This window comes from Eumetopias jubatus, unplaced genomic scaffold (assembly GCF_037043125.1).
Source record: "Eumetopias jubatus isolate StellerSeaLion01/CBP00866 unplaced genomic scaffold, mEumJub1_p1.0 scaffold_15, whole genome shotgun sequence".
In the NCBI taxonomy this organism is placed as follows: Eukaryota; Metazoa; Chordata; class Mammalia; order Carnivora; family Otariidae; genus Eumetopias; species Eumetopias jubatus.
The window spans coordinates 87,464,707-87,479,341 of record NW_028274821.1 but is presented as its reverse complement, the minus strand read 5'-3'; the positions used below and the strand labels follow the sequence as shown (position 1 = coordinate 87,479,341).

At 59.6% G+C, this 14,635-nt stretch overlaps 1 protein-coding gene across 2 annotated transcripts in view; it reads left to right on the top strand.

Moving 5' to 3' along the window:
• Positions 1-607: 607 nt before the first annotated feature.
• EEIG1 (estrogen-induced osteoclastogenesis regulator 1) overlaps positions 608-14,635 on the top strand; it is a 34,379-nt gene continuing 20,351 nt past the window's right edge. The window contains exon 1 of one of the 2 annotated variants that reach the window (XM_028107709.2): positions 608-1,592. In XM_028107709.2, coding sequence (XP_027963510.1) covers positions 1,447-1,592 — 146 coding nt within the window. In that variant the 5' untranslated portion in view covers positions 608-1,446. The remainder of the gene's footprint in view (positions 1,593-14,635) is intronic. The other variant, XM_028107710.2, reaches the window with a different exon arrangement.

Sequence of the window (14,635 nt, the reverse complement as noted above, 5' to 3'; positions counted from 1 at the left end):
CTTGGGGGAGAAGCTGGGTCTAGCACAGTTTGCGTGAACTGCTCCAAGTCACTCCCTCGGCGAAGCCTTTGCAGACACTTCCTTCTCAGTGCTCAGAACTAGAGATTCCCAGGCGGAAGACCTGCTTGGTCTAGTTCTGGCCACCTCTCTGGGTGTTTTTGGAAAAATGGGACTCACTGCCTCTGGGCCTGATTTAGTGGCTAACGAACTCAAGTCTGGGGGTACACTAGAGGGCCGTTATAGCCAGCGCTCATATTGTTTCCTCTCTTCATTGTTTCTTCTTTTCTTCTGCTCGCGCCTTCCTCCTTGCCAGACCAGCCCGGGCTTCCCGCCCCGCGACCTCCCACTGCCTTTTCGGGGCCCCTCTCCCTTTCCCTCCGCTCCGCCCCGACCGAGGAGGCGGGTCCAGCCGCGCGGCACACCAATCCAAGCGTCCTGAGCCCCCTCTGCCTCCCGCGAGTCCCGCCCCACGCCGCCGTCCGCCAATCGCGCTCCGCGCCTGCCCCGCCAGGCCGCCCAATTGCGGGCAGGCTGGGCCGCCGGCGCCCCGCCCCTCCCGCGCTTGGCGGCTGCTCCGCGGGCGGCCGCGCTGGGCCTCAGCATTCTCCCAGCGGCGCCGCATAGCGTCGGGCTCGGGCGGCCGTGTCCGGCGCGCAGGGGGCGGCGCTGCTGCTCGCGGGGTGCTGGGCAGAGGCGGCGAGCGAGGCGGGTGCCACCGGCCGGCCGGAAAGGCGCCTCAGCTCCGCCGGGGCCCGCGGCGCGGGACCCAGGACTGAAGAGAAGGCGGCGCCCCGGCTGCCTGGGCCCGGTGTCCGCCCGGAGGGGGCCGTGGCCAGCCGTTCCCGGGCCGGACTGTCCCCGCCGCGCCTCCCGGAGAGGCCCCCCAGAGCTCCCGGTCGCCCCCTGGGGGTGCCCTCAGCCGTCCCGGACTCACCTGCGCGGGCCGCCGGGCGCCCAGGTGCGGGGGCGTGTGCGCGGCTAGGGCACGTCCCCCACGCCAGCGGGGCGGGGGCGGGGTCGCCCGCCGCCCTCGGCCTCACCGGTCCGCCAGCCGCGCCCGGTAGCGCGGCCAGAGCTCCCCGGAGACCGCGGTGCGGGATGCTGCCCTCCAGCGCGGCCGCTCGCGCGCCGCCCGCCACCCCTGCCCCTGCCTCCTGGGCCATGCCCCGCTGTTTACATGCCGGTGAAGCCCCCGGCCACTCCGAGCCGCTCCGAGCCCCGGCTCCCCGACGGTGAAGGCAGCCGGCCCGCGAACTGGACTGGTCGCTCAGACCTGGGCCCTCCGGACTTAGATCCCCGCCTGCTCCGCCGCCTTCGCCACCATCTGGGCGGGATCCGGCTCTGATGTTTTGAGGAGGGGGTGTGGTATAGGGAAAGGAATCCTGGGGATTTCTGGCTTCCCCCCCTTTTTTGGCCTTCGGGGCTTCAGACTCAGGGAACTCGCTCATGGCTTTCTTGATGAAGAAGAAGAAATTCAAATTCCAAACCACTTTCACCCTGGAGGAGCTGACTGCTGTCCCCTTCGTGAACGGAGTCCTCTTCTGCAAGGTCCGTCTGCTGGATGGCGGGGATTTTGTCAGCCTGTCGTCAAGGTAGGAGCTGGGGCAGCCGCGCCTGCAGGGGAGGAGGGCGATGATGAGCTAGATCTAGCCACTTGGCACGTGGAAGCGCCCCTGTGGGCCCAGGTAGTCCTGGGGATTATGTGTGTCTGGGGCAGGTTTGCACAAGGCAGGGCTGAGTGATCTGGGAGGTCTGGGCCTGAGGAAACTGGCAGGGTGCAGGGCTGCAGGTGACCAGCTGGATAGGTGGGGGTTTGTTCTTTCAGCCCCCTCGTGGGGCCCTGCACACAGGCCCATTCCTCAGACTTGCACAAAGAGCCCACCAGCGTTTGTGCCTGGAGGGGTTGAGATGGGGAGGAGTATTCCTGGCCACCTTGCACCCAGCTGGCTGCTTGGGCTGTCATATGATTTAGAGCCTGCGCCAGCCACAGGTTCCCAGGCACCCCCGGCCTGGCTGGAGGGAGGTGGCTGGATTTTGGCCTGCCCAGCCCTCTCTTAGTGTCCGTCCTCTTCTGGCTGTGGCTGGGCTGCTTTGCATTGCAAATGGCCTTGTCAAGGAGGCTGCCACCCTCTCTGAAAGAGGCTCAGTCCAGTTTGGCTAATGGCTTCTTCCCCATCCTGCAGGTCCAGCTGTCCAGCTCATTGCCGAGGGTGACTGAGTTCCTGAGCTGCACCCACTGACTGTGCCCACCTGGGGTCACATGGTTGGGGCTTGCTGGGGGAAGAGTGTCTTGGAGTCGGACAGATGGGGGTTCAAGTCCTAGCTCTGTCACTTTCTGGGCCCAATACAGGTCTGTCAGAGTTGTGGAGAAGTTTCAGTAGATAGAATGCAGTACAGGGCCTGGCCCAGTGCCTAGGACATGCTGGTTCCCTTCCCTGGTCTGTCCCTTTGCTCCTCAGGACTCCTTGTGGGCCCAGTTAGCTGGAGCTGCCTTACAGTTCTGAGTTGGAGAAACTGAGGCCCAGAAAGAGGAAGTAAGTGGCTTTCCAGGGACCTCACAGGAGGCAGTTGTCAACAGAACTTGGCCTATTTGGAGACCTGTTGGATGAATCTGGTGGTCTGGGAGGATGCGGGCAAGGGGATGGGGGGTGGGTGGGCATACAGCCTAACCCAGATTTAGGAATCTCTGGTGCAGACGGGGGGGGTGCCCTTTCTCTGCACTTGGGCCCACTCAGGCCTGGAGGCTCCCCAGTCTGCCGGGAACTGCTTATCTGAGGAATTCAGAGAAAGGCTGCCCTTTGCTGTGGGGGCTGGTGGCAGTCCTCCGCTGCCTGGGAAGGCTGTGATCCCGATCCCATGGCCACCCACAGAGCTGCCCAAGGTTTTGGGGAAAGGTTGTGCTCAGAGCTAGGGTCTGGGGTCAGCCACTCACTGACTGGGTGACCTTGGGCAAGTTACCTACCCTCTTGGATTCCAAGAACCAGCGACTGTTGGTGCGGTGCTTTCCATTTTACTAACACTTCTTCCTTAATTCCTGGACTATGCCATGGAGTGGGGTGGAGGTGGGGTGGGGGGAACTGTAGGATTATTATCCCCATTTTACAGAGGTGAAAACTGAGGCTCAGGGAGGGAGTGATTTGCATGAACTAATACAGCAGAGCCCAGATTCCTTCAGGGTGTGCTTTTAACCACTATCCTGTTCCACCTTTGAGCCTTCGTTTCCTTGTCTGTGAAATGGGAGAAGTCACACCTGCCCCTAGAGTTGTGAGGAGAATGGATAACGGCTGTGCCACATCTGGCTCAGGCAAATTGTTGCAGTGGTTGTGGTTACTATGGCAGAGGGGTCCAGGCCCCAGGCCTCCCATTTCTTGGAGGGACCAGCCAGAGTCAGCAGAGGAGCACGTGAGCTACGGGTGGAACAGGGTCTTAGATCCCACTGAGGAATCTGTATCTAGCCCCAGACTGAGGCCTCCTCCCAGGCACGGGGGCCACTGTCACCCTACCTGTCTGCCTTTCCATTGCCCTAAACCTGCCCCCTCATCTGGGAAAGTCTGGAAAGTTCCAGGTTTCGGCCCACAGTGGATTTCACCTTTGCCTCCCCTTCTTCCCTCCTGGCAAGGGGCCATAGATTCCCTGAACCCAGCTGAGCCCAAACAGCCTTTCCCAGCGCTCATCCTGGTTGAAACCTGACAGGGTTGTGGAGGGAGGAGCTGACATTGAGCCCCCAAGGCTGGGCACTTAGTGGGCTCTGGATACCTGTCAGCTGCTGGGCAGGTGTGGCTGGAGGGAGCACATAGGGACATTGGGACCTGAGGCTGCTTTAGAGCTGCTTTGGCTTTTGCCCAGGAGATAGGGGTTCCTGGGCTCCTACCTCCTCCACGCCCATCCCGCCCATCCTGTTCTGCAGCCTGGGAGCCTCGCCTCACAGCCCACCCCTCCAGATGGCCAAGGCCCCGTTGTTTTGGAGTTGGGGTAGGGTCAGGGGTGATGACACCTGCTTAGACCTTGGCCCAGATCCAGTAGCATACTCTTCCCAACCCCAGGGATCCCTGGGATGGCCCAGAGACTGCTGGTGGCCGCATAGGTGTTGTCTGAGTAAAGCAGGCCTGAGGCCCCACCCCTGCAGCACCCGCCTTCCTAGCTGGAGTGTTTCCTTGTGTTGGGTGCCATGGCAACAGCCGGGTACACAGCTCTAGCCTGACCCAATTTGAGCAGGTAGAACAGGTGGTATGTTGCACTGTTCCCCAGCCTCATCTTTTTGAGGCCTCCTTACAAACCATAATCCTCACAGCTACCGTGTTCCGAGGGCCCAGGCTCTGTGCCAGGGTTTTGCAAGTGGTATATCCATTAATCCTCTTGGCCATGGGGCCGGGGGGTTGGGGGGCGCCGAAGCCAGAGAGGTGAAGCCATATGCCAGACGTCACCCAGCTGGTAATGTAATTTGGAAGATAACCTTTTTATCATTAGGGTTTAAACTGCCTTGATGTGCACTTCCTGGATGCTAGGGACCTGCCGAGCACCTCGGACGTGTGATCAATTGAGCCCTGGAACCACTCCATGAGCTGATGAGGACACTGGGCTCAGGAGAGCTGAAGCGATGGGCCCATTTCTCTCAGCTAGGGAGTGGCAGGGCTGTGATTTAAACTGGGTAGGCCTAGCTCCAAAGTCCTGCCTTGCCTTGGTGGCAGAGGGCTGGAAGCAGCTACAGCCCCATGGGATGCCCCAGACGTTTGAAGGTTCTTTTTATTGGGTGGGGTGGTGCAGGAAAGTCCAGATTTGAATACTTTTGAGGCATCAAGCTAGATCCTGAGACAAAGGGGCCCTAGGGCCACAGGTGGGGGTGAAGCTGAAATCACTCCCGTGCATCTGGGGCCAGGCACAGGCTGCCCCAGGGGCACATGGGCGTTTGCCAAGGTCCCTGCTTGGGGGCCCTCCAGGCACATGCATCCACATGGCATCTGGGAGGCTTTCCCAGGGGTCCTGGGAGGGAGGCAGACGTCCCAGCCAAGTCTGGTGAGTTGGGAGGCAGCAGGTCGGGCATTAGTCTCTCAGGGCAGGCTGGGTGCAGGCTTCCAGCTCTGAGCCAATCTATCCTTCAGGCAAGAAGAATCCCAAACATCCCGAGAGGTCTCTGTGCCCCACTGGCATGAGTCCTGTGGCCTGGCGCATGCATGTGCTGGTGGTGCCAGGGGAGGGAGCGAGAGGGAGGCGTTGATATACCTTCTAGCAAGTCCTCTCAGGAGACTGGTGGCCAGTGCGGTAGGGAGGGACTGGTGCAAATGAAGATGGGGGGTGGCCAGGCCCTGGCCTTGGGGGCCCAGCTGAGGGGCAGGGGCAGTGTGGCCTAGTTTGCCCATTAGGAGGATGGCTCTTGGCTGCTGAGTGGAGAAGAGGCAGGGGGGCCTGACCAGCACCCCGTAAGGGACAGTGGGAGTTGGCTGGGTGGGTTTTGCCAGCACGGCTACGCGGTGACAGGCAGAGGGAGAAGAGCGGGCAGCCTGGAGAGAAGGTTGGCAGGCAGAGTGGACAGGTGGGTTTCCTGGTCCTGATGCCCCTGGCACCACACCTAGTGCTTAGTGGCTGCCAGAAGATGGAGGTTCACTGGGCGCACAAACGTAGCGAGGATTTTGCTGCCCCATACTGTGCTCTAGTAGTTTTTGACAGAATAAAAATCTAGACTTTCGGTTTCTTTTAAATTGGGTATCTGGCAGCAGTGCACATGGCAGCGTTTGGCCCCAGGGGCTTTGCAGCTGCCTTCTCCGCGGGATGCCCGCTCTGGGCTCCGGACCCCACTGCACACCTCTGGATCTCCGCCATAGTCTGCCTCCCTCATTTTACCAGGTCCTGCCTGGTCCCTGGGGCCCCTGTGGAATGCCTTCTGCGTGCAGGCTGAGGAGACAGGCAGCTGTGGAGAAAAGTCCTGCTGGCAAGCCGCAGAGGCCACTGCAGGCAGCCAGGGGGGCACCAGGCCAGCCTCTGGGTGCCTGTGGGGTCAGACTGTGCTGCTAGTGCCCGTGGTGAAGCCTGAAGCTGCCCAGCCTGGGCCTGTCCTTGACGTCTGCTCCTTGGACCTGGCCTTTGCCGCCAGCTGGCCGCACCTTTGGCAGATGCCACCCTGGCAGGCCCTGCCACCTGTCTGCCAGTCTAACAGTGGCAGAGCCTGACCCGAGGTGATCTGGTTCTGTGGAGCTGAGGCTATTCCCTGAGGCCTGTTCCTCCTGTTGAGCTCTGTCCTGGGAGCCACTCTGGCCACAGGTTCTCAGCAGCAATGACATCGTGTGTCTGAGCTCCGTGAGTGCCCTTGAACTCTGCTTGCTCAGTACCCGGAAGTCCCGACTCACATTTGGGAAGCCGTGCTGAGCCTTGTGACGGCTGTTAGTTGCCTGCTCTCATGTCTCAGGAGCCTGGGCACTGTGTGTGTGCAGTCTGGTGACTGCCGTGTGGTGACCCTGCAGTCACCTGCCTGTTGCTGGGGATGGGCAGTCTAACACCCTGGCAGCCAGGGGAGGTTTATCTTCACCTGCCAGACAGCTACAGTGAGGTTTGAGCAGGGGAGAAACATCAGACTTGCTCAGAAAGAGACCCGGGTGGGGGCAATGGGAGGTATCTCTCTTCATCATCCAACTTGTCTGGCAAGTGCTTCTGGTCATGGGCACACCAGGCCAGCCCCCATCGCTTCAGATGTGCTCTGTGACCTGAAGTCTGTCGTCTCCTGGGCCTCTGGCTCTCCGTAGGTTACACTGAGCCAGTGGTGGCCTTGGTGAGACCTGAAACTGCCCAGTGTGCCTGCTAGTGGTGTCTGTTTAGGGCTATTCCAAGACCTTGGGCTTGGAATAGCTCTCACATGCAGGCTTGGAGCCGCTGACCCCTGACCCTGCCCAGATGTCAACCGAGAGCCGCCAGCCAGCAGCCCCCTCCAGCCAACTTGGTTCAGCAGTTGGGAGGAGGCAGCTCTGATGGAGGACTCGCTGCCTAGTTGGTCCGGCTGGTGCCCTGCCCCGGCTGTAGGACTGGGAAGGACGTTCCGTCCTGCTTCTTGCTCCCTGTGTGACCTTGGGCAAGGAACTTAATCCCTTAGATCTTACCAAGGGGCCTGGTGGTGCCTGCCTGTTCTTGGGAGGACACGGTGAGATAATGCCTGTTAAATGTCCAGTTTGGCTTCTGGGACATGCTAGAAGCACAGTACACACTGTGGTCCATCCTCCCGTCCCGGGGCTGAGTCACAGCGGTGGGCTGGGTGGCGCACCTCAGCTCCCCCCGATCCCCCACCTGTCCCATGGCAGCTGGTACTTCTCTGTGAGCCAGGACTGACTCTGGGGTGCTGTCTCCCTCTCCTGTGATTCTGTGGGGTGCTGTGGGGAGAGGGCATTTTCGCCATGGGACTCTCTGCCCTTCAGAGGGGTGGGAATGGACCAGGAGCACACTTACTGTCTAAGAGGACTGTTATCTTGATGGAGCACAGGGTCCCCAGTGCTTTTTTTTGCCCCTACTGCTTTGAACCTGCCCCACCTTGGCGTGCTTGGCCCTGAGCCAGTGCAGTCTGGGGCACTCTCCCCAGGAGGGCCTGGGCTGGGGGCGGAGGGTGAGGTCTGCCTCTCCACAGCCAGCTTTAGGACCCACTCTGACAGGCCGACAGTAGCCCCCTCACTTGAGGTGGAGGGCCCCGGTGTCAGACTCTGCTGGGGACAGGCGGGTGGAAGCCAGGGGCCCCTCAGTGGGTGGGAGGCCCCTGCCTCTCCTGGTACCCCCCTTGCTTCCACCACGCCTTATTCTTCTAGTTGTTTGCTTCTGCAGTTACCTCGACCTCAAGCTCCCTTCCCCCACTGCTTCACTTGGCTGAACTCCTGCTCAGCCCAAGAGTTGCCTCTGGGAAGACGTCCCTGGACTCTTTTGCCTTCTCTACCCACTGTGGGCCCTCATGTCAGGACACTACAGTCTCTGTCCCTGCGTCTTAGCTCCTTCCCCAGACCGTGGGCAGGAGTGGCCTCCGTTGCATCTTAGTCCTGGGGCTTCTGCTGCCGGTTGGTGCTGGCACGGGGCGGGGACTTCTCTCCCCTGGCAGTGAACCAGTGTGGGCACTGGTGGTGCTGGATCGTGTGCCAGATCGTGTGCTGGCCACTGCCAGCTGCTTGGGTCTGGCCCCTCCCCACCCTGGGGCCAGAGGTATCAGTCCGTGTCAGGAGCAGCCCTCACCCGCACACCGGGCAGCTGGGCACCGCCATGGGCTCAGAGGCCGTGATTGAGAGGCAGCTGGGGGCACCGATGGCTTGTGTGGGGTGGACCCTCTGTGGGAGGTGGGGATGCTCCTGGTGGGATGGGGAGGAGGAGGGGGCTGGGGCTCACCCCGGGCTCTGCTGTTGGGCCTTGGCAGCTGCTCGCTGGCTCTCTGACAGTGGCCAGAGGCCTTGTCCTCTCAGCCTTGGCTTCTTCCTCCATCAGATGGTGTGGGGGTGCTCATGTGAGGGTGGGAGGGGTACCTGTTCAGCACAGGCCCTTCCACCTGGCAGCTGAAAGCAGACCAGACTTGCTGAGCGGGGAGAAAGTGCATAGCCCAGTGCCGGGGAGGGTTCTGGGGAAGGCAGGCAGGGCATCCTCTCCTGCTACCTCTTCCTCTCTGAGAGCAGACATGCGGGGGCAGAGCACACCTGCGGCTCCCGGGCCCGCAGGGGACAATTTCCTGAACACCTTCCATGTAGGGGGCCTGTGGTGGCTCCTGGGTGCAAAGCCCTGCCATCACAGGACCCATCCCTAAGAAGCAGTGCTGGGTTTGGTCCCAGTGAGGAGTGGGCAGGTGATGGGGAGAAGAGCAGCCTGGGGCAGAGGGAGGGCAAGGGTGAGAGGGCTGAGCAGGCTGGAGCCCAGCGGCCCCGGGGGCCTGGAGTGGCAGGAGGCCATGGGGAGGGGTTTGGACCTTTTGGAGAGGGGAGCCCCAGAAGGGTCAGATTTGTATTTTAGGACCACCAAGGGCAGCCTTGGGGTTGTCCACTTGGGGCTCCAGTTTGCAGAAGGGGAGGTGGCTGTCAGCTGTCATGGAATGGTTCCAAACAAGGCTCGAGCCTCCTCCGCAGTGGGAATGAACAAGCCACTGCTACTCACAACCAGGACGGGCGTCACAAACAACGTGAAGGGAAGGAAGCAGACAAGAGTATGCTGTGTGATGTTGTTGATATAAAGTTCAAAAGCAATCTGATTCAAAAAACCCACCCTAATATGAGTCAGGATGATGGTATCTCTGTTGGGGTGGCAGTCATGCCTGCAAGGGGCCTCTGGGACCTGTCCTGCTTCTTGGGGGCTGGTTATAGGTTCTGAGAATCTGTGAGCTGAACACTGACAACGTGTGCACACATGTGTATCAGCAACAGCCGTGAGACATCCCACGCCCCTGGGAGTGCTGGGCACCTCTAGACAAAAATGAGGCACTTCCTTGGCTGCCTGGAGGTCTGGAGGAGGTCCTGTCTTTCCAGGGTCTTGCTTGGTGGGGCAGTGTGAACCGTCCTGACCTGATAAGCATCGCTCCTGTTTATGAGGCTGTAACTCATCTTGGCAGCTGCCAACGGTCTTCTCCGGCAGCAGATTTTCCTTCTGCTGCTTGCGAAAACCCCAGCAGGGGCTGCTGGCCTGTGGGGCTTGGCAGTTCAGAGGGAGGATGGGCTCCTGAGGCTGCCAGACCTGAGATCTCTCTGAGCTGTGCTTTCCTCACCTGTGAAATGGGGTGGTAAGCTGCTTGGTGTTTGGATTAAGTGGATTAACACCGGTTATGTACCCAGTGTAGCCCCTGGCACAAAGTGCTCAGCGAAGGCTAGCAGTGATTGGTATTAATCCAGGACGGTTATTGGAGGGAACCCAAGGGCAGGAGCAGAAGGGAAGGGTCCACGTTCCTCTGTCTCTCCTTTTAATTGTTTCTCTTCTCTCTTCCTGCGGTTCACCCAGTCAGCAAACATTTGTGATTAGAGCCAGGCTGCTGCCCTGGCCTTGCATTGGGCACTGGGCCCAGCAATGACCAAGACAGCTATGGTCCCTGACCTGGGGCCCATGGGCGGGGCGGGGTGGGGGGAAGCGGGGGTAGACACCATTAGCTGCATCCGCTCTCAGAGTTCTGAGCACCATGGGGGAGGGGAGGCATTGGCTTATCCCACCTGCTCTGGCCCTGACCCCTCTCTTTGGAAATGACTGACTGGGTACTCTCCCTGAATGCCAAGAGAAGGCTCCAGCACCTCCTAAAGGTTTTGAGTTGGCTAAAGAGAAATCACATGGACGTGAATGAGAATGGCCACATGCATTTTGGATGCAGACAAGAGAGGCCCTGGCTTATTCTGGATGTATCTCCAGGGTCCTCCTTGGGCCTGGCTCAATGTAGTAAATGCTCAGTTAATATGTGTGGCATGAGTGAATGATGGAGGCAGTGATTGGCCCAGGGTCTGCATGAGTCTGTAGGAGAATCAGGTATGGAGGAGGCGGTAGAGATTGGTGAGTCAGGGCCTCATGGTCCCACCTGACCCTGAGCCCTTTGTCTTGCGGTTGGAATCTTGGGGAGATGCTGAAGATGGCTGGAAAAACACGTCTGAGTCTGTGAGGAGATGTGACTCTGAATGAGCAGTCTCTGAGTATCCCTCAGTCACCTCAGAAGACCAGGGAGCCATGTGTGGGGCAGTGGGAACATCTGGGGACAGATCCAGAGGTGGCAGTAACCCTTGACCCCTTGGACTCTACAGAGAGCCAGAGGACATGGCCCAACCATAGCTGGAAGAGCCCTTTCCTGGAGAGGGAGGAGCTTTGTAAGAAGGCCTATAGCAGCCCTTGTTGGGAGCAGGGCTGTGCAGGTCACTAATTTAATCAGACACTTCCTGAGTACCTACTATGTGCCCGGTGCCGTCCTCAGGACTCAGAAGCAGCAGCGAGTGAGACAAGGGCCCTGCCTCTAGGAGCTCCATGCTCAGACACGGGAGCCTTGTTCTGTTCTCGCCATATACCTAAGACCCAGGCCCAGAAAAGGAAGTGATTTGTCTAGCTGCAGTAGTTGGGGGAGGGGTGCTTTCTGGAAAGGCCTAACGGGGTTGGGGAAGGTCCCAGAGGATAGGGACATCACCCTGGCTCGCTTAAGACCAGCCATTCAAGGAACAGGGCTCTGAGGATGGGATTCACTCCAGCCTGTCTCTTTCCTTCCTTGGATGATTCAAATGCCACCCAGATGTGAGTCAGCCAGGAGCGGCCCAGACGTGCCTGCCTGGGATAGCCCAGCCAGGTTCAAGGCTGGGGGAGACATCCAGATGTGTGGTCTTGGGGTGGGGAAGGGAAGGCTTCATTAGGGGCCTGGCGTGCCTGGCTTCCCACTGGACCATCTGAGTTACTTCTGATGGTTGCAGCCACGTCCTCCATTCAACGTGAGTGCCCTCTGGGGGTGGCTCCTGAGGTAGGGCTTGGGAGGACAGATCAGCCCCTCATGTGTGACCAGTGGACTGCGTGCGAGTTTGCTCATCTGTGAAGTGGGCGGTGACCATGCCTACAGAGTTAATGCCTGACATATGGGCCAGGATGCCTAGGAAACAGGAGCCCCGCTGGGACACACTGGGTACTGGAGGCATCTTTGTCCAGGTGCCTGGGATTGGACCAGTACTTGGTCAAAGCGAGAAGTTTACTTTGGATCCTTTCAATGGCCTGCTCTCCTCTTGGGCTATATGAGCAAGAGGGAGTGGCCCGTTGTTGTCAGCTGAGAAGAGCAGCCACAGGCCTCCCCTGGGTGGTGGGGAAGCCTCGTCCATGGCCTGACTGGGTGCAGAAGGCCGAGCAGGGAGGCCATGTAAAATGGGGAAGCTGGCACCTGCCTACTATGGGTTTTCTGATACAGCTCAAGCTTTGGGCTGGTGAGCGGCAGGATTCAAACTCAGGTGCATCTGACTCCAGAATCCTTACTCCTGACCCTGATGCTTCCCCACCAAGCCTGAGTGATTGGTTGGCCCCCTATTCCTTTTTCATCTGGAGTCACTGCAGCCCCCAGTGGACTGTCCACTTTGTACTTCCACGGGTCACTCGCTGATGCCAGGAGCAGGGGAGCAGAGAAGGGAAGGGGTCTTGGGGTGGCTGGTGACACCCCCCCCCAGCACTCCCACGTCAGCACAGAGTGGCCGGCTTCTAGGAACCGACTGCTGCCTCATCCTGTTGCAGGAGGAGTGGCTGGCTGTGGCAGAGCTGCAGCAAGATGCTTCCCTTGCGCGCGGCCCTGAATTCCTGGCAGGAGCCAGATGCTGCTGGGCTGCCACGTTGGCCACGTCGCTGGGATGGAAGCTCTACCGCCCCACGGCCCCTGGATGGACGCCTTGGCTGGTCCCCGGGGTGGGCCCCTCCCCAGGCGGCTGTACTCTCTTCTCTTCGGGGAAGCACAGGCAGATGTTGTCGATTTAAATTGTTTCCTTATTAGACTCTTGCCTCTCCCGGCCTGGGCTGGGTTTCATCAGCCTGGAACCTTGGCTGCATCACTGGGACTGACTGCTCGCTCTGCCAGGAACCCAGCCAAGGACTGGAGATCATGGAGTGGGCGTGGCTGAGGAGGCACTGGCTGGGCTCTGTGACAGCCCCCTTTGGCCCCCCAGTGCTGCCGGACTAGCTGGGAGGGACTTAGGGGATGCAGCCTCGCTCTGGTTACCTGCGTTGTAGGGGCCAGATGGGAAGAATCCAGGGACCAGCCCTCTCAGAAACCCAGGAGCACAGCTGGGGCTGGGAGGTCCCTGGGGTGCCCCTCAGTGCTCCTGGGTATGCCCCTCTTTGAGCTGGGGGCCCACCTCCTGCATCAGAATCCCAGGTGAGCTTGTTTAAGAAGTTTGGCCCATGGGGCGTCTGGGTGGCTCAGTCGGTTAAGCGTCCTACTCTTGATTTCGTGCTCAGGGTGCCCCCCAAAACCCCCAGAATTTCCATCTCCAAATGTCAGTAGCACTAAGGTTGAGAGAGACACCCTGCCCTGTAGTCTAGTTCTGGCAGCGCCTGGGAATCTGTGTGATGAGCCAAGGGTTTTTCAGTGTTCCCTCGAGTCTGAGAAGCCGTGTTCTGCTGGGCCTTGCTTGTGGCCACGACTGAGCCACTTGCTGCCAGACCAGGGCTCCGTGCTGGGCAGTGGTGGTAATGAGACAGGCGTGCAGACAAGGCCATTTGGCTGGGAGGGTGAAGTGAAGACGTGGGTGTGGGGTCGCGCTGGAGCCCGTTCCAGGGGCTGCCCCACTAATACCCTGGGTTCCCTTCTCCTAACTTTTTGTCCTCTGATGACTGCAGGCCATGCTGCGTCTCCACTCTGACTGCAGGGAGAGGCACCAAATGGCCTGTTTAGTCCCTGTCTGCAGGGATCCTGTGGGTGTGGCAGCCTGTGGCCAGGAGGTGGCTCCCACTTGCACTGACTCCTTGTCACCCGAGTGATGGAGACCCTGGGGGTGCTAAGGCTCTGGGATCTTGTTGCACTTTCTGGGTGGTGATGCCGGTCTGGGCCAGGCGCTGGGGATATGGCAGTGGGCTGACCTTGGGGAACCACGGAGCCTGGACTCTGGGGTGGCTGCTGCCGGGGATCCTGAATTTCTGATCAGCCCCTCAATGTGAGAGGCTGAGGATGGTGGCTCACATCAACCTGCCCATCCTTCACAGCCTTCGAGGCTCTTTGATTGCTGGGGCATGGGAAGAAGCGTTTCCCTTCTCCCAGGTGCCCACTTACCTTCCTGCTTCTGAGGGGAACTAACACGGGAAAGATGCGGCCTGGGTGTCAGGTCGGCATCCAACCCTGTTCTGTGACTTGAGGCCCATCCTGTCGTCTCTAGATCTCAGTTTCTTCGTCTGTAAAATGGGAATGATAATGGCACACATCTCATAGGATTGTGGTAGAATTCAGTTGGTCATATATGTGAAACATTGATCCTGTAGCATGAGCCCAGTGAACACGACCCGCTTTTACTGTTGATTAATTAAAGATGAGCTTGGGGGCGGGGAAGGTGGTCTAGAGTGAGAGTCCCACTCTTCAGCTCTGTCCTGGGCTCTGGGGACACAGTGGTGACAGAGGAGATGCTGTCTTCATCTGTGGGGCCCCAGTGGTGGCCAGCTGCCTTCCTTGGTCTCTGACACACAGTGAAACAGATACCAGGGAGACATGGCCACACACACTGTGTTGGCAGAATTCTTTGTGTTCCCCATCCAGCTCAGCAGGAGGGAGAAACCAGACACAGCACCACGGAGTTATCCTGACAGCCTCAAGTGATGGGCAGTGATGAAGAAGTGAGGGCTCCCTGAGATGGACCTCCTGGGGTCACTTGCCAGCCTGATCCACGCCCCACCCCCCAGGCCTTCTCTCACCTCTTTCTGGGCCCCACTTCCTTCCCTTGGGGTCTTCTTGGGCTATTCTCATTGCCTGGGACATCCCATCTAATCTGCACCTGGCCAGCCTCACCTTGAGGTCCCAGCTCTCGTGTCACTGCCCCAGACCAGGTCAGGCCCCTGTCTGCACTCTCGGAGGCTGGTGGCAGTTATCAGTCACTTGTGAAGTGTCTGTCTCCCCCACTCAACCGGGGCCTCCTCCGGGAAGTCTGCCCCTGCCATGTCCCTACACCCACCTGGGCCCCGTGCCAAGCCAGCACCCACAGTGAGTCTCTAGGGATGCATAATAGAG